This window comes from Mustela nivalis (genome assembly GCF_964662115.1).
Source record: "Mustela nivalis genome assembly, chromosome: 16".
In the NCBI taxonomy this organism is placed as follows: domain Eukaryota; kingdom Metazoa; phylum Chordata; class Mammalia; order Carnivora; family Mustelidae; genus Mustela; species Mustela nivalis.
This window is the reverse complement of record NC_139035.1, coordinates 68,608,019-68,633,919: the sequence shown is the minus strand read 5'-3', so window position 1 is coordinate 68,633,919 and position 25,901 is coordinate 68,608,019. Positions and strand designations below refer to the sequence as shown.

Genomic DNA, 25,901 nt, shown 5'->3' with positions numbered 1-25,901 from the left:
TTTCTAGGTCTTTGTCTAGCCTGTCAGTGAAAGGTCATAGCGCTCTCCAGTGCAAAGGCTTAGGAAATCACAAATTTGGCCATGTAGGCGTGGCAGGGTACTAGAACGTGGCAGCATACCAGGTATTTATTTGACAGGGAGATACATGGCGAGAGAGGGATCACAAGCAGGGGGAGTGGCAGAGGGAGAAGCAGGTTTCCCACTAAGCAGGGAGCCCCTGGTGTGGCTCAATCCCAGGACCTTGGGATCCTGACCTGAGCTGAGGGCAGCCACCTAACGACTGAGCCCCCCCCAGGCGCCCTGGCACTTTGTCTTTTTAACCTGGGACAGCCCCATGAGGGTGGCCCAGGCCCTTCCTTTCCTTGGACCTCATAGCTGGTTGACCCCTGCACCAGGATTGTGTTCACACACGAGCTATTTCCAAGTAAATCCCTCCCCGGAGTGTATGAGGAGGACAGGCCCCTGTCAGGGCTCTTCAGACAAAGCAGTGGAGTTGGGGGTTCGGAGGACAACTGAGGGTTAAGCTCCTGAGCATCTGGCTGGTAGTAACTCATTGAGAGACTTTGAGCCAAGTCAGAGTATGGGAAGGATTAGTGACCTGTCTCCGAGGTGCTTTGATCCTTCTCCATAAAAGGGTGATTCTCTTGTGGAGTCCTTCTGTCCTGCAGAAGGTTCAGGTAGGAGTTACTGGTAAAGACGGATTCTGGTGCATTGTTTTAGGCTTCGGCTTAAAACAAGGGAAGTGTTTAAGAGTTTGTTTGGGGTTGACTCTGTCTCTGGACCAGAAACCTCAGGGCGGAGCAGAACTTCTCGGCCGAGAGCACTGGTGGACGTGGGTTGAGTCTTGAGCACATTACAACCTGCTCTGGGAAAGCAGGAGCTGGAGAGCCTCCGCCTGCGCCGCGGGCAGGTTCAGACGCCTGCAGCCAGCTCTCTAGGACCTGGCGGTGGCGCAGGGGTGGGTTGGCCGCGAGCCCTCAGTGAAGGACAAAAGCAGGCTGGGTTTTGGGGGAGAGTAGAACAGCGTGGGGTCGGTTTTGTTCTAGTTGTACTGTCTTAACTTTCGTCTGCTGTCTTGGCAGCTCTTGTATTTATGGTTTTTGAGTTTATTTCTGTTTGATGTCTGAGCTGCGTAGCTGGGAGCAGGCCGTTTGGGGGCCATGGGGCTATAGGAGGCCAAGTGGCCAGGCTCTAGCAGTTAGAGGAAAGGACAAGGTCGAGCATCAGTGAGAAGGTCCCTTTTCATCAAAGAGTCAAGGACCCAGCCTTGGGAGTTGTTGATCACAAAGGTAGGTCGGAGGCTGCGTGGGCCCAGGCTGGAGAATCACGCCTGCCAGCAGTTGGGGCAGAAGCACTAGTTCCCTGCCATCCAGCTACCTTTCCTTTTGAGACTCTCTGCTGCTCTTCCGTGGTCCCCACTGAGTTGTTTGGTTTAGTTGTTTTTGTTCCCACCTACTTCTCTTTCAAGCCACTCAGAAAACTGGCACAGAGGTTGGGGAGGCAACTGGCGGCATCAGGATGCGGTCCCTGGTGCTGAGCTGCGTGTTAGCTGCACTGTGGCACGTGGGATTCGGCAGACCCATCTCTGCTCTCCCCTGTGTCTCCTGAGAGACCTGTCCTCTTTCCCTGTCCGAGGTCTATTCTGCATTTTTGCTTCTGATTGAACAGACAGGGCTCCTCTCTGGTGAGTCTGGTCTCTGTCTTTGTCCTGACATAGATTTTCCATCTGCCTCTGCCCCCTCCTCTTCTCTGCACCCCCTTCCCTGCCTGTCCTGTAAGACCTCCAGAGAGGGTTCCAGGGCTGAACCCCGGTTTACTGACTGGCTTGTCGGCAGTGGTTCCCCGGGCAGCCCTACACATCCCTTACTCCCTCGCTTGTACCTTTTGATCTCAGATGGAGTCAGAGGAGAATTGAATCCTCCTTTGGGTATGAAGAGTTCCTGGCCTGTGAGGGATCTCTGAGTGTTGGTGTTTTTATCAGATCACACGTTTGACTTAGGGCAGTAGAGGCAAGAGAAAGTAACAGTAGTTAACCTCTCAGGAGCCCCTCCTCACCCCCAGGCCAGAGAGTAAGAGCACTTTTCTTCGAAGGCGGAGGAGGAAAGCAGGGCTCTGGTCTATCGAAGCCCCCTTGCACCGCCCCCTGGCTCCCTGGCAGCCGCTTCTTCTTGCCACTGTTAGTGGTGCTGGTGCGGAGGTGTAGGAGCATGGAGTCTGGAACAGGACCGCCTGAACTTGGGTTCTGGTTCTTCCTGCCTCTTCAGTGACCTGGGCCGAGTTACCTACCCTCTCAGCCCTGTTGCTTCATCTGTGGGAATAAAGCAGCGGTGCCTGTACCTATTTCAGAGGGTGGTTGTGGGGTTCAAGGGCGGCCACGTGTGCTGGCGTGACCCCAGGGTGTGTTGGCTTATCACAGGTGCTACTGTTGCTGCTGCCTTGGGTTTTCCCAGGCCGTGGGGTGACACGCACCTGCTTTTCCCCTTCGAGCGGAGACCCTGATAACGTGGGCCTCCGCAGGCCAGTGAGGCCGCCGGACGCATTCCTCCAGAAGTCTAATCTCTGGAGAGCCAGGGTGAGGGCCCTGTCGGGGCAGGGGAGCAGGGGTGCTCCGAAAAGGTCGGCTTGCCGTCCCTCATCTCTTGAGGTTTGGGTGTGCTTAAGGACCCCTGCTTTTTCAGGGCCTGGCGGAAGCAAAGGGCAGCCCAGAGAAAAGAAGAATGATGTGTAGTTAAGGAGGTTCAGTTTTGTCCTGCCCCTTCTTTCTGGGGCCTGGTCCCCAGTCCACTTCCCTAATACTCCTAGCTCTTTGCTTCATCCGTCTGAGTCAGTACAGGTCTGAGAACCTCTTTGGGGTCCTTTCTGGTCTGTCAGCCAGACCCATTCTGCAGTGACCTTCCCAACAGGTGGAAGGCAGACGGGCTCCACCTGGGTCTGCTCCATTTGTGACATGGAACATTGCAGCACTTTTTCAGGAGGGAGGTAGGGGAACCAGGCGGCTTTCTTAGCAGGCTTGTCTGCCTTCTTAGAGAGTAGCTCCGTTTCTTCTCTCCACCCTGTGTGACAGGGCCAGGGGTGGGTTTGGGATGGAGGAGCCCTGTAGAAGGTCTTTCAGTGATGTCATTTGAGTCCCATGGGTGGCATTTAAGAGGAAGGGGAGCCTGTCCTCCGTTGGCCAGCTGCTCACGAGTCTTCCTTCTCACAGTGCTACCGGGACTTGGCTCTGGTGAGTCGTGACGGCATGAATATTGTCCTGAATAAGATCAACCAGATACTCATGGAGAAGTACCTGAAGTTGCAGGATACCTGCCGTACTCAGGTGAGGCCAGGAGAAGGGAGGTTCAGCTCAGAGAGACTAGACGATGGGCTCTGTCTCCTCCAGGGAAGGGAAGGAGAAATCGGAGGTAACACACCCCTGCCTTTGTACACCTAAACGGTGATGTGGATTCATGTGGATTCACCCCTTACTCAGAGATCCTTCTCTTCACCTGCCTTCTCCTCTCTCTTCCAGTTGGTGTGGTTGGTGCGGGAACTGGTGAAGAGCGGGGTCCTGGGGGCCGATGGCGTCTGCATGACGTTCATGAAGCAGATTGCCGGTGAGTTTGGGGACAGGCGCATGAAGAAGAAAGGACGGTGCCTGGAGGCTAGAGGCAGGCAGAGAAGGGTTAAGTGCCTGGGCGTCTCCATTCCTGCGTTGCCCCTCGACTCTTTCCTTCTGGGACAGGCCTCTTCTGGGAGAAAGAAATGGAAAACTCACATGGGGTCTTTTGAGGCGGTACATCTGCCTTGTTCCCCTTTCTGCCAAATGGGGCCTGACGTAGAATAGTCGGACTCTTTTAACCAGTCCTCACTCTGGGGTTTCATGGCGTGTTGGATCTGGAAGGATCCAGAAGGAATGGGAAGAGAAGTGAGGGCAGATCATTTGTTCCCATTACATTATGCTTCCAGAAACCCAACATCTTCCTGGGCCCCACCCCAGGTTCTGAACACTTGCTTCCAAATATTTATGACATCTGATGGGAGCCGGTTTGAGAGAGGGACTGTGTCATAGAAGAGACCCTGACATTTAGGTTTTGTTATCTCCGTGGCACCAGCGACATCTGTCTGAGCCTCAGATATCCAAGAGGCCTGCCTGTATGTACTACCTCTTCTTTTTTTTTTTTTTTTTTATCTGTCAGAGAGAGAGAGAGAGAGGGAGAGCGAGCGAACACAGGCAGAGGCAGAGGGAGAAGCAGGCTCCCTGCCAAGCAAGGAGCCCAATGTGGGACTCAATCCCAGGACTCTGGGATCATGACCTGAGCCGAAGGCAGCTGCTTAACCCACTGAGCCACCCAGGCATCCCTGTACGGCCTCTTCTGCTCCCAAGAACACATGTGTCTGTTTAAAACTGGCTGCTTCGCCGTCTCCCTGTTCCCATCGGTTCTCGGCTTCCTCTTGGGATTCCTGGGACACGGGTGGTCCTGTTCTGATGTGCCTGACCCTCCGGACAGTGTGGGCACTGACTTTTTAAATGAGGGCTGGAGAGCAGGCGCAGCGTTGTTCTGGCTCTTTTCCCTCCTGGCGTTTCCTCCCCAGTCAGGTCCGCGGGGCCCTCTTCTCGCGCTCACACTCCGTCTGGCATCGCCACACGCTCCTCCTGCCCCAGGGAGTGCCACCGCCGGCACAAAGACCAGAATACCTGGAAGCAGGCCAATTCATGAGCCTGACTTGGGATTTGGGTCACTCCAGTGCTGGAGGCCACCGTCACTGTCCCCTGCCCCGCAGGCCCTGTCTGAGATGTCCCCCGCTCTTGCAGCCAGGCCTTCTTCACGTCTCTGTCTCAGACGTTTCCTTTCCAGGGTCAGGGTATTCTTGCTCCCACCCCCACTCTGTGGAAAAGTCGCAGCTCTTGTTTCTGGAAATACCGAGAATTTCCCTTCCTTTCTCTGAGGACACAAAAGGGAAACTCTAAAGCCTGACTGAACAGAAGGCCGTTTTTCCAACACTTGGAACTTCTGTAACAGGATAACAGGGATGGAGAAACAGGCTGAAGAAATGTGTGGGATTAGCGGAGTCGCTAATCGGAGCCATTCTTCTTTTGTTTTCTTCCCCTTTGAAATCAGGTGGCGATGTTACTGCAAAAAATATCTGGTTGGCAGAGAGTGTCCTGGATATCTTGACGGAGCAGAGGTAGAGTCTGCCGTGACAGGAGCAAGTGAGGGTGTCGGGGTGTGAGGGCTGGCAGGTGGCCTGAGAACACCTGGGGCTCGGACGGGTGAGGTGGGGGAGGGAGAGGCAACCGAAGGAGTCGATGCCATGATCTGGCCCGAAGGGATGAGGGGTGGGAAAAAAGGCTGAAATACTTCAGAGCCCGGGAAACGCTGGTTTCATCTGATAAGGGTTTATTTTCGATCCAGACCTCCTTGGAATGTTTATCTTTGGGGGGAGATGGGGGAGAATGAGCTCAGCAGAGGGAGACCAGCCAGTGGCCCCGGCCTGGCAGGTGCCCCTTTTCTCCCTTCCGAGGCTCTCCAGCCAACCCCCAGACCCCTTTGCTGAAGTGGCGGGGGGCGCGTGGGAGGCCGAGGTAACTGGCCTGGGAATACAGCTCAGATCTGCACACTGGGTTTGGAGGCTGCAGTGGTAGAAGGCATAATGGGGTGCATGGGGATTCTGGCTAATTCTTTCCCTTTCCTGTCAAAGTACAGGACCAGAGAGATCTGGTCCAGTGGCCGTGCTCTATGTTGCTTGACTTCGGAGTCGGTTTCTGTGCGAGGCCCCCACCGTAGTCAGATGTCTGAAAGGGCTGCAAGTGGCCATGTGTCCTGTGGTTCAGGGCAGACCTCCTCCCTCCTTCCCACTGGCCCTGGGCCCTGGCCAAGCTGAGGCCTGGGTCAGGAGCCTCACAGCACCACCTAGCGCCCAGGCACAGCTCGCTGCCACCGCACAACCTGGGAGATTGCGGCAGAGTCCGTCGGGTTCTCTGCCTTCCTGGTGTCCGGACGATGGTTTCACTTTCTCTCTCTCCGTGCTCACATCCCAGGACTCAGATGCACTCATCACCTCTGCTCACAGTCTTCCTGGAAACTCATTGTCCTCATTTGGGCAGTTAGTGTGGTCTCCGTGCACAGATAACCACCCTCCTTTTCTCCTGCCCTCCAAAAACTCAGGTCCTTTGGTGCACGTGAGTCCCTAGGTCTTGGGGGCTGCCTTCCTGTACAGCCTCCCTCCCTCCCTCCCTCCCCCGCGTTTCTAGGGCCTCGGAGTTGATAGGGAGCGGGTGGGGGAGGGCCTCCTCTGTCCTTGGCCCCTGTGTTCATTCTGTGAAAGGAAAAGACCAGGCTTTGAATTAGGTGGCTTGAGCACTTTTCCGGAATCAGGATGTTGCCCGGTTGGATTAATTAAACTTCTTGGCTCCTTGCTTTCCAGCAGGGGCGCCAAGCCCTGCAGCTACTTGCTTGGGGGCGCGCCTGCCCATTCTGGTGCTTCGAGGCAGTACTCAGAGTTTTTATCGTCTCCTCACTGTCTTTTCGGCTTTATTTTTATTTCTATTTTTGTTAAGATTTTACTTATGTATTTGAGATGGAGGGCACAAGAGCAGAGGGAAAAGCAGGCTCCCTTCTGAGCAGGCAGCAGATGTGGGGCTCAAACCCAGAATCCCAGGATAGTGACCTAAGCCAAAGGCAGACGCCCAGCCTGCTGAGCCACCCAGCACGCCCCCGGCTGACTCTGTTCACGGCAGCAGGGAATACACACAGTTCCTTCACTGCCCTCTTTCCCCCATGCAAGTTCTAAAACTCCTGGGAAGTTAGGCTTTGCCATTCACAATCGTGTTTTTCTTTTCAGACTGTGGTGTAGGGCAGGTGCCTCATTGTCTGTGAGTGGAAGCAGTGGCCAGAGGGAGGTCCAAGGAAAGGCGTGTAGCACGGCGGGCCTCCGGCGACAGGCACGGTGGCAGGGAGGGCTGACACAGTGTGTCCTAAAACCTCCAGGGCCCTCAAAGGGTCTTACCCCCTGACGGTCCTCATGTGACACTGTAAGAACTGCTGACTTAGGGATGCCTCTAGAACCTCTCTCCCCTGCTCTCTGAGCTGGAGGAAGCTGTGGTATGCTCTCCATCCCCGGTCCCTCACACGGTGCTCAGCAGTGATGGGCGCTCAGCGCTTGAGCAGTGAACCAACGAGCAGTTGGTCAGGGGGAAAGAGAGGTTGCTTTCATCCGGTGCTTGTCTCTGTTGGGAGCCTGGAGGAGCAGTGGGAGATTGTCGCTCCCGTAGGCAGTTGATGGTTCAAGAGAGGTAGTAGCAGGCACTCAGGGAATCCAAGAGCCTCCTCCCAGTGCTAATCACCGGGCATCGCTGAGGCCCCAGAGCCGCATGGGGGCGTGAACAGGGAGCGTGAACGGGCCCGGGCAGAGCCCCAGTGCCAGGTGCCCCCGTCCTGCAGGGAGTGGGTGCTGAAGAGCGGCATCCTCATCGCCATGGCTGTTTACACGTACCTCCGCCTCATCGTGGACCACCATGGGACCGCCCAGCTCCAGGCCCTGCGCCAGAAGGAGGTGGACTTCTGCCTCTCACTGCTGCGGGAACGGGTGAGTACGAAACTGGGCTGGGACACCTGTGTGAGTTCTGGCAGGTGACCTAGGCCAAGAGATGTCATTTCAGAGAGAGAGGTGGTTCGTTTGAGGCCTGGTGCTTTTTCATCATTCTGAGACAGAGGAAGGGGGGGCGGTGGGGGATTCTGGCAGAGTAGCCCGGCCTCCTAGAGGGGCTGCCTGTTGGGCTGGCATCCTAGGGGCTTCATGGGTCGATATCATAGACCCTCCGGCACACCACAGACGGAAGCTGCTTCTGTTCTCTTGTCCTCCTCGCCTGCCCGCCTGCATGATGGCCATGGTCAGGTGGGCACTGTCCACTGTCACATCTCCTGAGGGAGATCCCAGAGCTGTGGTCTCTACTCTGGTAGCCACTCCCCATATGGCCATTTAAATTAAAGTTAATTAAAATTAAACAAAATTTAAAAACTCCGTTCCTTAGTTGACTTAGCCACGTGTGGCTAACGGTGACCCTTTTGGACAGCACAGAAACGGAGATCGTTTCCGTTACCACAGACCACTCTCTCGGACTGGTGGGTGGTTGGGGAAAGGTGTCTGGGGCTCAGCTTGCCTGTCCTGTCCTTTTGGAATGGTCTCTCTCGATCTGGGTCACAGCCGTTCTGCGAGGGGAGGGGAGTAGATTCGTGTGGAAGGTGCCCGGCTTCAGTCGTTCTCGGCAGCCTGTCCTCCTGAGGTCCGTCCCCAGCCTCCAGCTCTTCCCCTTTGGTTCCAGAAGAAACCCTCTTGTTCCTGGGACCCTCTTTCCTTCCTTCCCTAGAACGAGCTGCTCCTTGGTCCTCCCTGCCGCCGGTGAACAGTCTGTTTTCTTCTCTCCCTCCTCCTCCACATCCAGTTCATGGAGTGTTTGATGATTGGCCGTGACCTCGTGAGACTACTTCAGAACGTTGCTCGGATACCAGAGTTCGAGCTGCTTTGGAAAGATATTATCCACAACCCTCAGGCCTTAAGTCCTCAGTTCACAGGTAAGTACGAAGCCGGGCTCCCTGCCCTTGGGAGCTGGGAAGTCAGTGGATATGTGCTGAATTCATACAGAGGGTAGGAGAGGCTTTGGCAGCCGGACGCAGAAAGCCTGGGACAGGGCAGGCCCTGCCAGGTATAGCCGCACGTGGCGACGGCAGAGTGGAGCATAATTCATGGGACTCCCGACAGCCCCTGCTTGGCAGACCCCAGCTGCCATTGCTCCTAAGAAAAACTGAGCCGGGGCTATGGACCTCCCCTGCAGCTCTTCGGCTTGGGAGGTGATGACCCACTTCTTAGCCTCACTGAGGCCAGCAGGGGAGTCAGAGGTCAGCTCGTGAGACTGAGTCAGTGGAGGAGCTGGGATTAGCCTTGGGAGAGAATGCTTCTCCCGGGGAGCAGTCTTGCCTCTGAGTTCGAAGGATCCAACTTAGCCGGAATTCTCTTCAGGGGAGGGAGTCTCCGTGTGCCTCTCCCTGACAAGGTCCTTCTGACAGTTCTTTCCCCTTCTCGGGGTCCCCACCCAACCTGTACGTGTGTATATGTAGATTCGTGTGTGTGCCTGTACACGGGTATGCACATGGAAGCAGCTTTCTGGGTCCTGGAGAGTCAAGAAGGAGAGGACAGGCCTGATTCCCCCTTATGTCGTGTTGCTCTCATATTGCACATGTGTTGAGTTGTTTTAAGTGCTTACTGTGTGCTAGACACATGCATGTTAACTCTTTTAATACTCAGGTCAACCCTATAAAATGGGTATTTTACTTTCCATATTTACAGATGAAGAAAATGAGGTTCAAGGAGATTTAGTAATTTGCCCAAGGCCACACAGCTAGTGAGTGTCAGAGATAGGGTTTGGATCCGGGTCTGTCTGACTCTCGAGCCCATGCCTTATACGGTAGCGCCGCACTGATCCCAGGACCCAGGGGTGGACCATCAGGAGCAGGAAGGGAGGCCAGGGTTTCCCGTTTTCCCCCTAACTTTCCTACATGTTGCCAACTGGAATAATGTGAGTAGGGGCTCCGGAGGGCCAGGAGCCGAAGAGAAGTAATATACCTGGGTCCTGGGGATGGGGTTGGCATATGCTGGAAGGAACCCCTGCTCGCATCTGGGCTTGACCTGTCTTGGTCTTGTTGTCGGATTTCCCCAAGAGCAAGACCACTGGCCATCAGAACGCGGCCCAGGGTCCCCACCTGCCTCCTTTCCTCGAGTCCTCAGGGTTCCCTCTTTCTCGTCCCTTACACACTTGGTTCAGGTATCCTGCAGCTTCTTCAGTCAAGAACATCCAGAAAATTCCTAGCATGTCGTCTGACCCCAGACATGGAGACTAAGCTCCTCTTCATGACCTCCCGGGTAAGCTAAGCTTTTGCAGCAGGAACAGAAGCTGCTGCTCGGCTGAGCTTCTCTCGAAGTGCAGACCAGCAGAGTGGTCAGGTGGGGGCCCAGTCTGCCTGGCACCGGGCAGGATGCTGCAGTCTGGGAATACAGGGTTGAGTAAAAGACGTGCATCGAGCTCAAGCGCTTGTGAAGCTTTCCGCGTGTCTAAAACTGTCATTAAGCCAATAATCGTACACAAATTATGGAATTTGCAAGTGTGGAACATGCTCTAGAAGGGTAGAGTGTTTGTTCTGGGAAGGCCCCTGTTCCTCTGGCTGCACGTGAACTCTGGCCTGCTGGTTTCCACACGTGGCTGAGTTACGGCAGAGTTGCTTGAGCGGTGTGTAAATACATCTTCCCAGATCCTAGTCTCCCAGAGAACCTGCTTGAGCAATCTGTGTTTTTAACAGAGTTTCCAGGCAATGGCAGCTCTACTGCCAGTCTGGGGTTGGGAAGCCACTGGCCTAGACCGCTTTTGTTCTCCCGAGTCATCCAGGAGAGCCGTCCAGATCGGCGCTCCCCGGCTGGTAGCTGCTAGCCAGGGGCTGGGATTGAAAGTAGTTCAAGCTCCATTGGGGGAGCGTGGGGCTCTTGATTCGGGGTCATGAGTTGAAGCCCCACTTTGGATGTAGAGATGATTTAGGAAAATTTTTTTTTTTTTTAAGATTTTATTTATTTATTTGACAGACCGAGATCACAAGTAGGCAGAGAGGCAGGCAGAGAGAGAGGGGGAAGCAGGCTCCCTGCTAAGTAGGGAGCCCAATGTGGGGCTCGATACCACGACCCTGGGATCATGACCTGAGCTGAAGGCAGAGGCTTAACCCTCTGAGCCACCCAGGCGCTCCGATTTAGGAAAATCTTAAAAAAAAAAAAAAAACAAAATTGCGGATGGGGGGCCCCTGGGTGGCTCAGTCAGTGAAGTGTCTGCTGTCGGCTCGGGTCATGATCCCAGGGGCCTGAGATCGAGCTGCATGTCAGGCTCCCTGCTCACAGGGGAGCTTAGAGAGAGCATTCACTCGTGAGAGAGAGCCTGATCAGGGTTTGAGGGGCAGAGGGAGAGAGGGAAGCAGACTCCCCGCTGAGCAGGTGCCGGATTTGGGGCTCGATCCTGGGGCTCCCAGATCATGACCTGAGCCGAAGGCAGGTGCTTCACCGACTGAGCCACCCAGGCGCCCCTGTATCTTTGTTTTTATTCCTTCTACTCTATTTTGGTTGAACTTGGGGAATAAAAGGGGAGAAAACCAGATTTCCTCTTAGTGTTGCTGTCGCACTTAGGAGTTGCTGCAGAAAGGTTTGGAGGGTCTGTACCGTGGGTTGCTGAGACAGAAGCGCTGAGTCAGTGTCCTGGGGCAAACAGGCTCTGCTCTTGTTGGCAAGGAACACTCCCTGTTGGATAGGAAAAGATGTTGCTTAGGACTGGAGCCTTGGTGACCAGAACAGGAGAAGGGAGCCAGGACTGGGCTGCAGCTTGGGGGAAGCGTTCAGGACATCAGGCGGGTGGCGGGAATGCAGGCAGCTGGGAAGAGGTGAGAGAGGAGGAGTCTCGGCACGTCTCTCCGTCCCGGGAGATTTCAGTCAGGACGTCTCCCCAGAGGAGAACGCGAGTTAGTGCTGAACGGAGGGAAGAGACTGAGGTCTGGGTCGAGCCCAGTGTTGGACGGCGCTCGTTTCCGTCTGCCCGGAAAGCCCAGGCGTCTTCCGAGTTTCTCCCCAGTGCCCCCTTCCTCCAGGTGCGGTTCGGTCAACAGAAGCGTTACCAGGATTGGTTCCAGCGCCAGTACCTGTCCACCCCAGACAGTCAGTCTCTGCGCTGTGACCTCATTCGCTACATCTGTGGGGTCGTCCACCCGTCCAATGAAGTGCTGAGTTCCGATATCTTGCCCCGATGGGCCATCATCGGCTGGCTCCTGACAACGTGCACGGTGAGGGCTGGGCCGTGCGGCGGAGGCCCTCGGGCGGCGAAGGGTCCCCTTCCTTGAGTTCCTGTTTCCATGCTTCTTCCCGACTCACTGGGCCTCCTGACCCCGCAGGCCCTGCTTCACTTTGTTCTGCGTCCGAGTCTCTCATGGCTGACCACGCTCTTACTCCCCGTCTGGGGCTGGGGTTGGATGCATCCGTCTCTGCCTTTACTGCCAGTCCTCAAGCCCAGATATCTCGTGCCTCCCGTCTTTCCTTTTAGGTTTCAGAGCCATGTATGGTTATTGCTTGGAACAGCTCCTTCCTCAGATTCAGGGCTTGTGTTCCTTAGACCCTCGCTGGGCAGCCTTTTGGCATCAGCTTTGGATACTAAATGCAGATGCAGGGACTCCATGGCTCAGCCGCATCTTTCCCAGCATTTTTCTCCCTGTTCCTTGGTTGGGAAACTCCACATTGTCTGCTCTCTGGCTCCTAGTTGCCTTTTGACCTCCCCTGTCTGACTGGGTCCTTGGAATGTGCTGATTCAGACACAAAAATAGGCTGTTTCTGGGGGGTCTTTCAGTCAGGAATGTGCAGGGGAGCCCAGAAAGGACAGTCCAGGGCCTGGTCTGAGTGAGTGTCAACCAGGCCCCTGGCTCCTTTTCTAGGATCAGGGATGTGTGCTTCTGGATGTATGAGAACCCAGGTCAATCCCTGGCCCCTTGGTCAGTGAGAACATGGCCACTCAGACTCGTGTGCCCCGCACCCCTGGGGAGTTCACCTGTCTCACTAGGAAGTGAGTTTATCTCATAGATGGGCAGTTGTGGGGGCCCTGGAGTCTGCCTTGAGCTTCTGCAGGGAGCTGGTGGATGAGGTCAGCCATCCCTTCTTACTGTCTTTCAGTCCAACGTCGCTGCCTCCAACGCCAAGCTGGCTCTGTTCTACGACTGGCTGTTCTTCAGCCCAGACAAGGACAGCATTATGAACATAGGTATGTGACCAGGACCATATTCTGAGCCCCCTCCTAGCCTTGGTGACAGTGGTCCAAAATCTCAGGGCAGCATGGGGGGAGGCAGCTGATGTGAGGGCAGCTCCACTCTCACTTACCAGTGCTTCCTTGATGGAGAAGGAAGATTCCTTTCATGAGGCCAAATGCTCACTCCTCCACTTCTTTTTTTTTTTTTTAAGATTTTATTTATTTATTTGACAGAGATCACAAGCAGGCAGAGCAGTAGACAGAGAGAGAGGGAAGCAGGCTCCCCACTGAGCAGAGAGCCCGATGTGGGGCTCGATCCCAGGACCCTGAGACCATGACCTGAGCCGAAGGCAGAGGCTTAACCCACTGAGCCACCCAGGCCTCCCCTCACTCCCCCCACTTCTGCCCTAGACCTTCTGCTTTGGCTTCCGGTGGGGGGCGCCTGGGCACAGGACTGTACCACGCCTTGCTTTTCCTCTCCTGTCCTCTCTGTCCTCCAAGCTTCATGCTGGGGACAAGGGAGATGAGGGCACTGCGCTGTTCCGGGGTTGTCTGCTCAGTGGGAATGGGGGCATAAGAGGTAGGGATACAGCTTTCTCCCGAACCATTCATAAGCAGTGATACCTTGTACCATGGAGCTGGGAACAGGCTGTCTGATGTGGGGCCCTTTCATCCCGCTGTCCCCAGAACCGGCCATCCTGGTCATGCACCACTCCATGAAGCCACACCCAGCCATCACTGCCACACTCCTGGACTTCATGTGCCGCGTAAGTGTGTGTCCCCTCTACCTCCCAGGCCTGCAGGTAGCTCTTCCCAGGGCCCTTCATTGTGGGGGCAGCTGTGGTCATACGTCCTACCCCCCCAGGGTAAGGAATGCTCCCCTTCCAATTCTTGCCATCTCCTGTGGAATCTTTGCATGTCTTTCTTGACCTCAGGAGTCATGGCTTAAGGTAGAATCTGGTCTCTCTGAGGAGTAGCCAGGTCTAGGAAGAATCAACCATTCTAGCAACCTGAAATGGTGAGGAACATTCCAGACGTTTCTGCGCCCATACTCCCTCGTGTCTCCTGATTGGAACTGAAGCAGCTTCTTAGCTCTGGCTCAGCAGAACATTCTGCGCTGTGTGTCACTGTTTGCTTCCCTTTTTCCCTTCCAGATCATTCCCAACTTCTACCCCCCCTTGGAGGGCCATGTGCGACAGGGCGTGTTCTCCTCCCTCAACCACATCGTGGAGAAACGGGTCTTGGCGTAAGAACTTGACGTGTCTGTAAGCAGGGGGGAGGCGCTGTTTTCTCATGTGTCACTAGGTCGGACACATTCAGATACTGTCCTACCACTGCTGGCCCTTTCTTCTTGATTGGAACAGAAAGTACTGGCTCTGCCTCAGACTGCTAAGAATATGTCCTCTTGATGCTCAGAGAAATTTCTGTCTTGCAGTCACATTCCAAGGATCTGAGTGTGGTCCAGCTCTATGGTTGGGGGTAGACCTGTCTCTCCAGCTGAAGGGAGGAGCTCTGATGCTGAGCTTCATTCACGTTCCCCCCAGGCATTTGGCTCCCCTGTTTGACAACCCTAAATTGGATAAGGAGCTTCGGGCAATGCTGAGGGAGAAGTTTCCTGAGTTTTGCAGTTCACCTAGCCCGCCGGTAGAAGGTACGGGCCCTCCCGTTCTGTCACCTGCTTGAGAAGAGGGATGGAGATACCACGTACGTCGTCCTGGGGCTGTTCTACCTCTGTGACTGTCCCTTTCAGGGTTTTGTTCCACACCTTCTCTTTAATGAGTTTTTGTGTTGTCTTCCTTGGTTCTCCCTCTCCCTGTCCTCTCCCCTGACTTGTACTGACGTCTCTTGCATCTTCCCTCAGGAGCCTCCCTGCCGTAGGGAAGGCTTTCATGGGACGTGTGTCTGCCTCACTGTAACTTCATTCAACTCCTCTCTCTTCCCATCCCCAAGCCCTCATGAGAGGTGGTCATGTTAGGTCTCAAGTCTTTCTCCCAGTTATACACACACACACACTTTTTTGTTTTGGGGTAAGGGTTAAACCAAGCAGAACTTCCCAACTTGGTTTTGAAGTGAAGAGCACTTGGGGCTGTCTTTGGTTTTACCTGTTTGCTGGTGCGAGCTAAGCACAGCAGGCATTTCCCGTGCCATTCTGGGAGGTGCTGTGAGGACACGACACCTGTCCTTCCAGGGTCTGTAGTCCACCTGCCTCCAGCCTAGAGAGTTAGGCGTCTTAGGTCGCAGGAGGCCGTCACATGCCTTGTCTCTGTCCCCCCAAGTCAAACTTGAGGAGCCGGTTTCCGTGGAGATGGACAACCACATGTCCGACAAGGATGAGGGTTGCTATGACAACGCAGAGGCAGCCTTCAGTGACGACGAGGAGGACCTCAGCAGCAGAGGTGGGCCCAGCAGCGAGGGGGCTCCGGATGACATCAGCCCTAAGAGGACCAGGTGGCAGGAGCGGCTCTCTGTGGCTTCTCCGTCGCCTGGGCCCCCTGGCTTAGTTCCGTTAGTAGGATTCCTGGAGCCGACTCCTGGGCGCAGAGCCCTGCCCTCGGCCCCGAAGCAGTGGGGACAGAAGGAGGAGGGGCCCCTGCCGTTGTGTGCTCCGCAGGCCGGGTGTTTGCGCACTGGGGCGTGGGGCTGTCCCTGCTGCTGGGGCCCGGGCCCGTGACCGCTTCCCTCAACACCCCCTTCAGGGAAGAAGAGAGAGTTCCGCTTCCACCCCATCAAGGAGACCGTGGTGGAGGAGCCAGTGGACATCACCCCTTATCTTGACCAGCTGGACGAGTCCCTGCGGGACAAAGTGCTCCAGCTGCAGAAGGGGAGGTGCGCGCCGCTCCCGTCCTCACCGTGGGAGGCTCAGCCCCAGGCTTGCTTTGCTCCCTGGGGGGTGCTGGGCGTATGGAGAGGGAGCAGAGGCCCCGTGCTGTGCCTTCTGCAGTTTGGGGGGTGCAGTCCTCAGCACGTGGTTCTCCCCGGTACCTTCTGAGGACATGAGTCTCTGAGAACCAAAGCAGGGGGATGGGGGTTTCCCTTCTCCTAGGGCCTGTGCCCAGAGAGTAGCAAACTCTGCCCTAAAGCCTCCGCAACCCAAGCCAGGGTTCCCACAGAGGTCCTCTATTCTGTCCGTGCCTGAATGTGCTTTGCTGGGTGTGCCCTGCCCTCTGCTGTCACTTATGTCCCTGAGATTTCCTCTCCACTCTGCACTACAGTGACACCGAGGCCCAGTGTGAGGTCATGCAGGAAATCGTGGACCAGGTCCTGGAGGTGAGGAGATCCCAGCCAGCGCAGGACTCCCCCGCCCAGCAGCTGACCCATCCCCCAGCTGCCCACCTTTGGTTAATCCTCGAGGTGGAAGCAGATGGAGTTCAGGGGCTCTGGGTCCTGGGACGGGTAAAGGTGGGGTCACGTGGTGATACCCATCGCTTGTCTCACCACCCAGGAAGACTTTGACTCGGAGCAGCTGTCTGTGCTTGCTTCCTGCCTGCAGGAGCTCTTCAAGGCCCACTTTCGAGGGGAGGTGTTGCCTGAGGAGATCACCGAAGAGTAAGGCTTATCTTCCCTGACCCCTCTGCCCACCCAGTGGCTCCTGGGAGCCAGAAGTGTGGTCTTAGAGCCCTAATCCAGGAGGCATCTTGCTGTAGACTTGAGAGGAATAATCTTCACTTGTTGTTTTCTTTTCTTTTTTTATTATTTATTTTCAAGCAATCTCTACACCCAACACGGGGCTTGAACTCAGACCCTGAGATCGGGAGTCACACACTCCACCGACTGAGCCAGCCATGCGCCCCTCTCTGTATTTGTTTTAATTCTCATGTGTGCTGATTCACTTAAGGATTCATTTTTGTCTGCCGAATGCAGAGCATGGGGCAGAGAGTAGCACCCCTTCCTGTGTGCCCAGTCTTTGCTGCTAGAGGTGGAATTGGACCCTCCCAGAAGGGCAGGAGTCCCGTTTTCTTCTTTCTTTCTTTCTTATTAAGATTTTATTTTTATTTATTTAAATATTTTATTTTTATTTATTTATTTTTTTTAATTTATTTGACACAGAGAGAGATCACAAGTAGGCAGAGGAGCTGGTGGGGGGGGTTGGGGAGGGCATGCTCCCCACTGAGCAGAGAGCCGGATGTGGGGGCTCCATCCCAGACCCTGAGATCATGACCAGAGCTGAAGGTCGAGACTTTAACCCACTGAGCCACCCAGTGGTGGCTCCTAAGATTTTATTCTTAAGCAATCTCTATAACCAGCTTGGGGGCTCGAACCCAGAACCCCAAGATCAAGAGTTGCGTGTTCCTCCAGCTGAGCCCAGGAATCTCATTTTCAGTGACAGTCACTACCTAGACTGTGGTATGTGTTGGGAATATGTCTTCTCCGTTACTCAGCCTCTGGGGCAGCAAGAAGGTGACCTCTTGTTTGGAAAGGAGCAGGCTGGCGTCTAGCCTCCGTATTGTCTGCCTGTAGTGCATTTTCTCCACTCGTGTGGACTCTTAGATGTGCCCCTCTTGCAGGTCCCTGGAGGAGTCTGTGGGAAAGCCTCTCTATTTGATATTTAGGTAAGGACCCGGCTGTAAGAGATGCTGCTGGGCCATCCGTCCTCATCTTGGCAGTCCTGTGCTTCTTTCCAGGGGGAATGGGACCCTTTTTCCAGAAGGGAGGGACATGCAGGGGGCACAGACAGCTCCTCCCTCCAGAGGAGGGTCCACCCTACATCCAGCTCTGCTCCCTTTCCCCCTTTCCCACCTCCAGGAACCTGTGTCAGATGCAGGAAGACAACAGCAGCTTCTCTCTGCTCCTGGATCTCCTCTCCGAGCTCTACCAGAAACAGCCCAAGATTGGCTACCACCTGCTGTACTACCTGCGGGCCAGGTGGGTACGGTCCCCAGAACCTCTCCTACGCATGCGGACTCTCCTGCCCTTGGCTGCCATCGCCTGGCCTTCTGTATAGTGTTTGTTTTTGTTTTTGTTTTTGTTTTTTTGTTTTTTTTTTTAACAACAGCTTTAAAACCATAATTCAGTGGTTTAAAGTACATTCCCAGAGTGATACAGTTGTTGCTGGTGGCTAATTCAGAACATTTTCCTCACCGGCAAGAGAAACCATGTCCTAGGCAGCAGTCCCCTTCCCATTGTCCGTTTCAGCCCACCCCGGTCGACCACGGCTCTGCTCTTTGTCTTTCCGGATTCACTTCCTCTGTTTATTCCGTATAAACGGAAGCGTACAACGTGTGGTTTCTCACGACTGACTGGCTTATGTCACTTAGTGTCGTGGCTTCAAGGGTCATCCCTGCTGTCACTTGTGTCAGGACTTCTTTTTTTATGATCAAATACTCCTCCACTGTCTGGATGTACCACAGTTCGTTTCTCCGTTCACCCAGCGGTGGACATCTGATTCATTTCCACTTTTCTGTCTGTTGTGAAAGAGTTGCTGTGAACATTCACACACAGATTTTTACCTGGATGCAGGTATTCGATTTTCCCAGGTATATATACTTCAGGGTAAAATGCTGGTTGAACAGTAACTCTGTCTTTAACCCTGTGAGGAACTGCCGAACTACTTTACGGAGTCCCTGCGGCCCATTCCCAGGGCTTCCGTTTCGTGGCCTTCCCAACCCTGTGGCTGGCGGCTTTTTCATTAGAGCCGTCCTAGTGGGTGGTTTGTTTTGATCTGCATTGCGCTGATGGCCGGTGATACTGAGCCGCTCTTCATGTCCTTGTCATTGGCCATTGGTGTGTTTTCTTTGGAGAAATGTCTATTCAGATACTCTCCTTTTTTTTTTTTAAAGATTTTATTTATTTATTTATTTTTGACAAAGAGATCACAAGTAGGCAGAGAGGCAGGCAGAGAGAGAGAGAGAGAGAGAGAGAGAGAGAGGAGGAAGCAGGCTCCCCGCCGAGCAGAGAGCCCGATGCAGGCGGGGCTCGATCCCAGGACCCTGAGACCATGACCTGAGCCAGAGGCAGAAGCTTAACCCACTGAGCCACCCAGGCGCCTCAGTTCTATTTCATTTTGAGACTTATTTATTAGCGAGAGAGCGTACACGGAGGGGACGAGCACAGGGACAGGGAGAGAGAATTCTCAAGCAGATGCCATGCTGAGCACAGAGTGACACGGGGTTCGATCCCACCGCCCAGAGGTCACAACCTGAGCCCACACCCGGAGTCAGACGCCTCACCGACTGAGCCACCCAGGCAACTCTCCTCTCCCTTACTTAATTGGAGTCATTCATCTTTTCATTGTTGATTCTTAAGTTTTGTTTTTATTCTGGATACAAGTCCCTCAAGAAACATGAGGTTTGCAGGTGTTTGCTCACCCTGCGGGTTATCTTCTCATACCCTCATGGAGCCCTTTGAAACACAGAAGTTTTCCATTTTGGAAAATCCGGTCTGTTTTTTCCTCTGTCACTTGTGCCGTGCTGTCACGGAGATTTTCTCCTGTGTTTTCTTCTGGGCATTGTGCGATTTCAGTCCTTCACTTTTAGGCCTGTGACCTGTTTTGGGTTGTTTTGTACGTGATGTAAGGTGGGGCTCCGTGCCCTGTTGCCCTCATTGCTCAAAGCCCAGGAAGCGGGAGAGCCGGCTTTCTAGGCTAAGCTGAGCCCTCTCCTGTGTTCAGCTCTCACCCGTTAGCAGCGTCGGTAGCTGTGGTCAGCGCTGTTCGGGGCACTGCAGGAGGTGGGGGGAGAAACGTGTGTCGTCATTTCTCTAAGTCACCACACTCTTGAGGAAGGCGAGGGGGAAGCATCAGGGGCAGCAAAGGGGCTGCCGACGAGGGCCTGCTTTAGGGGAGGCTGAGGCTGGCCGCCAGGCTTGGCTGCCGGCTCAGGCCCTACTGCTCTTGCAGCAAAGCTGCTGCTGGGAAGATGAACCTGTACGAGTCGTTTGCCCAGGCCACGCAGCTGGGTGATCTGCACACCTGCTTGATGATGGACATGAAGGCGTGCCAGGAAGACGACGTGCGGCTGCTGTGTCACCTCACACCCTCCATCTATACGGAGGTCAGTGTCTGACGGGATTCCGCTGGGACAGAGCTGCTGTGCAGGGCGGGCTCATGAGACTGCGCGTCTCTGCGTACAACCCCTGTTGGCCACACCGGGCTTTTCTTTCCAGCACCACACCTGCCCATGGCCCTCCCTCCCCCATTAATGGTTAAAAAATGTCTAAGACCCCCCAGAGTTCCCAAGCTGTACTTTGTGGTGTGAGTTGGGGTCTGGGCTTCTACACCTGGCTTCTCAGCTTTGGCCCCATCCTCTGGACCCAGGACTGGCCCCCAGCCAAATCCAAGTTCACACATCGCGGGCCCTCTTGCCAGCTGACTGCTCACCCTTGGTTTCTGTAGTGGTTCCCAAAGACCAGGGCCTTGGTGGCGGAGACTCAACTTTCATTTCTCTCATCCACTTGTCTTCTCTAGGAACTGGGACATCGGAGGAAGTATCAGCTCTTCCTCCTCTTGGTGAAAGTTCCCGGGAACAGGGAAATCAGGGTGTGGGGTGTGGGCATGACAGGAGGAACTGTGATCTCAGCCAGAAACTACGGGGGGCGAATGCATGTGCCCAGCACAGAGCAGCTTCCTCCCTGGTCAGCCGGCCTCCCCCGGCACAGGCCTGTCTCTTGTGCACCCCAGACTCTCTGTACCTTCTCTTCCTCAGCTGAGGGTCCGCACAGATTGGACTTGTTGTCACTGCTGCCACACAGCCCTCACCAGTCAGGGCCAGTCCTCTTTGGCTCTGGCAATGGCTCCCCATTGCTTTCCTGAGACACACACTCCTCGTGCTGTGGGCACACAAAAAGCAGATTTGGGTTTTGGAAGAGTTAAAGTCCCAGCTTCACAGCTGTTGGATCTTTCTTTAGGTATTTGTGTTAGGAGCCCACGTCTGGCTAACCCAGCCGCCCCCTGAGCTTTTGGGAAGAAAGGGGAGCAGATTATGAGGTCCAAGTCAGGGATGCCCCCTGGACTCCTGCCCCAGCCTCCCTCTTTGTTGCCAGTTTCCAGATGAGACCTTGCGGAGTGGTGAGCTGCTGAACATGATCGTGGCTGTTATTGACTCTGCACAGGTGCGCAGGGCGCGGTCATCCTGGGGGGCGGGGGGGCTGCACCTGTGTGCACTTCAGGCCTGGGGGCTAGGAGAGAAGTGGATCCCCACGGAGGCAGGTGAGGCTCGTGCTTTCCTGGGTACTCCAGTTCCACGCGGAAAGCGAGGAGGTGGGTGTCCTTTTTAGCTCTCCACTGGCCGTCCCCTTGGCTCAGGATGAAAACGATCAGGCCATTGACTTTTCCGCCACGTACAGGGCCCTGGGAGGCTGCAGCTTTGCCTGTGCGTTTTCTTGTGCCGCACTGCGGTCCCGTTTCTGATCCTCCTCTGCACTCACTCGCCTCACTGATGACAGAAGAGCCCATCTTCCTCCTACCCACACCTCTGTGTCAGAGCTCAGCCTCCTGGGGCCCTTCCCTCCTTCCCAGGCACAGGCTGGTGTGGGTTGGGGCCCGGAGTGGGGCCAGGTAGACAAGCTGCCTTTCTCCCTCTCTGTCAGGGCATGGAAACCACTTTAATGGTTTTCTCTATTTTGCCCCAAACAAGCCTACACCTGTTCTTCACCAGCCCCATGTCCTGCAGAGACCTCCCCAAGCCTCTACACTAGGTTTTCCCCAACGTGGGCCCTCCTGCTTCTCCTTCCACACTGGCTTCCCGGCTTCTTTTAGAACCAATGGGTCTTGCCTTCTTCCTCCTCCTCCTCCTCCTCCTCAGCTCCAGGAGCTGGTCTGCCACGTGATGATGGGGAACCTAGTTATGTTTCGAAAGGATTCTGTCCTCAACATACTCAGTAAGTGAGCAGACCCTGGGGCTGCCCGGGGGAGCGGGGAGCGCCGTGTGGCTGCCCGAACGTTTTCTAGTAACAGCGGAGCTGGCTTGGGCTGAGAATGGGGTGGACGGTCGCTCTGCCCTGCCCCATGGTCTTGGGCAACGTCTCTGGTTCTGGTTCTGGTTCTTAAGCTCAGGGCTGGTGGGACTATAGACACATTGTGAAGGCTTTGAAAATGATGCTCGGTGTGGAAAAGGAGAGTATCTATAGCCTTGGGGTCGGTATCCCCACCTGGGGCCACCCCGGCTTGCAGTGCTGCAGTCAGTGGCTCAGCCCTAGGTGTATGTGAAGGAGCGCACGAGCAGGCCCCTTCTCTGCCCCCTGCAGTCCAGAGCCTGGACTGGGAGACCTTTGAGCAGTACTGTGCCTGGCAGCTCTTCCTGGCCCACAACATCCCCCTGGAGACCATAATCCCCATCCTGCAGCACCTCAAATACAAAGGTGAGTCGGGCTGTGGGCGGGGAGAAAGGAGGGAAGGACCACCCCAGTCCCTCAGGGGCAAGGCTGAGGCCCCCGGGCTTCTGGATGAGCAGACCGCCCTGCGGAGTCCAGAAGGCCAGGCTCCCTGCTGAGCCCTGCATGCAGGCCCACTCTGAGCATGAGCCGGGGCTCAGGCTGCTCAGAACTCTGTAGAAGCAAGGGATTGTTCCTGCTAACTCCTTGGGGAAGGCTGTGCTTGCTCCCTCCAGTGGCTGTTGGTGGGAGAGGGATCATTCTTCCTAGGATTTGACCAGCCTCTGACCAGCCTCTGCCCTCCCCGCAGAGCACCCAGAGGCCCTGTCTTGCCTGTTGCTTCAGCTCCGGAGAGAGAAGTGAGTTCTTCTGCCAGGGACTCTTGCTCCCAGTCCCAGTCCCAGTCCCAGCATCCTGCAAATGGCTCTTGTCTGCTCTTCGAGGAGGCTGGCCAGGCTTTTTCTTACCGTAGACATCTGCTGATTCTGCCTTTCCCCTAAAATGATTTCTAAACAAGCAGTTCCCCTGAGATAGGGGCTTCCTCTCGACTTTCTGCCCCTGCCCACCAGGAGCTGCCCTGGGAGGAGGGGTTGGGGGTGGGGACCGGATGTCCGGTTTCCTGCTCCCCACCCCTCCTGTGATGAGGCCACCAGAGCTAATGTCAGAGGAGACTGGGTCAGAGTACAGGGGTGCGGTCTGGAGGGGGAGCCGCCAGAGTCCCCTCTGCCCAACAGCCGGGATAAGTAGGGCAGCAGCTCTTGCCTTCCTGCCACCTCTTCTGCTCTCTTGCCCGAGAGACTAGAAGTGGCCCAGAACATCCTAAAGGAAGTGAGCAGGTTGGGGGTTGTGGCTGGCCAGCCCCCCCCCCCCTGCGCCTTCTTGGGCTGGATACTGTGCCTTTCACCTCCCTGGCCCATTTCCTGTCCGTTGTGGGCATGGCGGGAGAGTTTTGGTGAACTGCTTCCCCAGTATGCCGGAAGTCTACTGCTGGCAGGGTCCCTTCTGACCCAGGAAGCGCAGGAATAGGGGGCTGAGGGTCGGGGAGTCGGTGGGAGAGAGCCCGGACCCTGAGGCCCTCCACGCCCTCCACCCCCTCCCGCCCCAGGCCCAGTGAGGAGATGGTGAAGATGGTGTTGAGCAGGCCGTGTCACCCGGACGACCAGTTCACCACCAGCATCCTGCGGCACTGGTGCATGAAGCACGACGAGCTGCTAGCCGAGCACATCAAGTCCCTGCTCATCAAGAACAACAGCCTCCCTCGCAAGAGGCAGAGGTGGGGGGTGGCAGGAGGGGAGACCTGGGAGGGGCACGGGAGAGTGAGAGGGGGAGCGGGAGAGGCGGGGCGAGGGACGCGGGCCCTGTGGAGGGCTGCCCACTGCCCACAGGCCGGCACCTGGGCGGTTCCTTCCCGGTGGTTAGCAGGTGACACCTAGCGGTCCCAAGCTGCGTGCTGCCCCTTCCCTAGAGGCCAGCTGGTCTCTGTCCCACCCCCACCCCCCCACCCCACCCTACCCCCACCCCACTCCTACCCCCACCCCGGATCCCAGCCCCCACCCCCGCACCCGCTTTCCTCGAAAGTGCCGCCTTTGTCTTCAGGAGGGGCCCTGGTGGGGAGGGCGTCCCCAGCTCCCCGAGCCCTCCCCTCGGCCTCAGACTGGCTGTCCCTGCAGCTTGAGGAGCTCCAGCAGCAAGCTCGCCCAGCTGACCCTGGAGCAGATCCTGGAGCACTTGGACAACCTGCGCCTCAACCTGACCAACACCAAGCAGAACTGTAGGCGGCAGACCCTGGCGCAGAGCAGCCCTGGGCGGGGGCGGGAGGACCCAGTGACTTCCTGACCCCTCACTGTCCTTCCTTCCCCGCTCTCCCTCCTCCTCCCACTAGTTTTTAGCCAAACCCCGATCCTCCAGGCGCTGCAGCACGTGCAGGCCAGCTGCGACGAGGCCCACAAGATGAAGTAAGGCGCTGGGAAGCCGCGGGAGGGCCCTCGCCTGTGGGACGGAGCACCGGGCGCAGTGCGCTGAGGCCGGCTCTCTTCCTCAGGTTCAGCGACCTCTTTTCCCTGGCTGAGGAGTATGAGGACTCGTCCACCAAGCCGCCCAAGAGCCGGAGAAAAGCAGCCCTGTCCAGCCCCCGCAGCCGAAAGAACGCGACACAGCCCCCCAATGCCGAGGAAGAGTCGGGCTCCAGCAGTGCCTCGGTGAGAGTCGCAGGAGCAGTGGGGCGGGCGCGGCTGGGACCTGTGGCTGCTCCAGCTAATAATGGCCGACGCCCCCATCTCTTCCAGGAGGAAGAAGACACAAAACCGAAGCCTACCAAGCGGAAACGGAAAGGGTCCTCTGCGGTGGGGTCTGACAGTGACTGAGGCCCCTGTGTTCCTCCATCCCACCCCTGCCGGACTGCCCTCCCCTCCTTGGTGCATCAGAGATCAGTAAGGGCCGGGGAGCTGCACGGGGGGACGCCCTCTCCCTCCGCCTGAGGCTCACCTGGTGCCCAAGGCTCACCTGGCAGGAAGGATGAGCTGCCTCCTTCGGCTCAGCCTGCGAAGCTGCCATGCGGCCCCGGCCCCTGCTCCCTCCCATCGGGGGCCTCTAGCTCCCTCACACTGCTGCTCCCACCGACTCAGGTCCCACGGAAGCCAGAGGCTGTGTGAAATCTGGGCTGGTGCAGGTCCTCAGCCCCTGCCCCTCCCCAGCCCCCCAAAGAGAAGAGAAATGGCAGCCGGGGCTTGCTGGTCAGAGAGGCCAGGATAGGAGTGCGGACGGTGTATGGACAGCCCTTCCCGGTTGCCCCATCTGGCCTTGATCGCTCCTAACAGGCATTTTATAGTTGCTCTCCGTCCTCCGTGTGCAATGGGCACGTCCCCAGTGATGTCCCCGTGCCTGCCTGTTCCTCCACATGGGGCAGATGCCGGAAGGGAGGGAGGCCCGAGCCCCTGGGGCTCCCAGAGACAGCTTCCATGGAACTGTCCAATGGTCCATTTCCTTAGTTCCTTTTTGTTTGGTTTTGGTTTTTGGCAGAGATAATCGCTTTTTAAAAGTTTTTAAATGACAATAAAACAAGCCAGAACCTCTTTTGTGCTGGAGTTGCTGGCCCAGGTGCTCCTAGTGGGGGGCACCTGACGGTGCTCCTGCTCCCTGGTGCCACCCCCACCCACCCCCCCACCCACCCCCCACCCCCGTGGCTGGGGAGCTTCCCCTTGTCCCTTCCTGCACACCTCCTGGTCTGGAGGGGCGTTTGGCCACCCCCCACCTGCCCAGCCTTCTGCTGTCACGGGGGTTGTGCGCCAGGCACTGACCTGTCCAGGCACCTCTCCCTCCAGGTAAAACTCTGTTCCTCCCTACTTCTCTCTCAAGAAACTAGAGGCTTCCGAAAGTGAGTATTTGTTCAGTTTAGGAGATCTGTGTGCTTACCAACTACTGGAGGGTTCACTGGGGGTGAAGGGTGCCCCCAACTCGGGTTCTGATGGACAGAAGAGGGCCTAGTGGGGAGAATTCAGATAGGAAGGAACTTCTTTGTTCCACAGCCGCTTGCCTTGTCCCCTGTGTCCCAGCAGAAAAGAACCCCCTTGGCTGCCCAGGAGGCTGGGAGGAGGGAGGTCTGGGCGGGGACAGGGGCTTGCAGAGTCCGGTGGCTCCTTCCTCAAAGCTGCTATTCCTTCCTTTAAAAGTCCAAGTCGCAGGAGGCCTCTTCCTCTCCCCTTCCCATTCCCTCTGCCCCAATTAAAACCAGGATGGAAAGCATTTGCTGGCTGGCCCCAATTATTGTGCCCTTGCCCAGAAGGAGGGGCCTCGGCCGTCGCCC

The 25,901-nt window shown here is 56.1% G+C and overlaps 1 protein-coding gene across 4 annotated transcripts in view; it reads left to right on the top strand.

Moving 5' to 3' along the window:
• INTS3 (integrator complex subunit 3) overlaps nt 1–25,840 on the top strand; it is a 39,211-nt gene extending 13,371 nt beyond the window's left edge. For all 4 annotated transcript variants that reach the window (XM_082703539.1, XM_082703540.1, XM_082703541.1 and 1 more), the window contains 27 exons: nt 3,203–3,316; nt 3,509–3,593; nt 5,100–5,166; nt 7,422–7,566; nt 8,423–8,552; nt 9,800–9,897; nt 11,652–11,843; nt 12,721–12,808; nt 13,481–13,560; nt 13,948–14,039; nt 14,338–14,444; nt 15,070–15,189; nt 15,490–15,619; nt 16,006–16,060; nt 16,236–16,339; nt 17,299–17,343; nt 17,537–17,656; nt 19,629–19,782; nt 20,771–20,839; nt 21,532–21,607; nt 21,974–22,087; nt 22,410–22,458; nt 23,205–23,372; nt 23,770–23,870; nt 23,982–24,054; nt 24,141–24,297; nt 24,385–25,840. In XM_082703539.1, the coding sequence (XP_082559665.1) occupies nt 3,203–3,316; nt 3,509–3,593; nt 5,100–5,166; nt 7,422–7,566; nt 8,423–8,552; nt 9,800–9,897; nt 11,652–11,843; nt 12,721–12,808; nt 13,481–13,560; nt 13,948–14,039; nt 14,338–14,444; nt 15,070–15,189; nt 15,490–15,619; nt 16,006–16,060; nt 16,236–16,339; nt 17,299–17,343; nt 17,537–17,656; nt 19,629–19,782; nt 20,771–20,839; nt 21,532–21,607; nt 21,974–22,087; nt 22,410–22,458; nt 23,205–23,372; nt 23,770–23,870; nt 23,982–24,054; nt 24,141–24,297; nt 24,385–24,462 (2,811 nt within the window). In that variant the 3' untranslated portion in view covers nt 24,463–25,840. The remainder of the gene's footprint in view (nt 1–3,202; nt 3,317–3,508; nt 3,594–5,099; nt 5,167–7,421; nt 7,567–8,422; nt 8,553–9,799; nt 9,898–11,651; nt 11,844–12,720; nt 12,809–13,480; nt 13,561–13,947; nt 14,040–14,337; nt 14,445–15,069; nt 15,190–15,489; nt 15,620–16,005; nt 16,061–16,235; nt 16,340–17,298; nt 17,344–17,536; nt 17,657–19,628; nt 19,783–20,770; nt 20,840–21,531; nt 21,608–21,973; nt 22,088–22,409; nt 22,459–23,204; nt 23,373–23,769; nt 23,871–23,981; nt 24,055–24,140; nt 24,298–24,384) is intronic.
• Nucleotides 25,841–25,901: the final 61 nt, after the last annotated feature.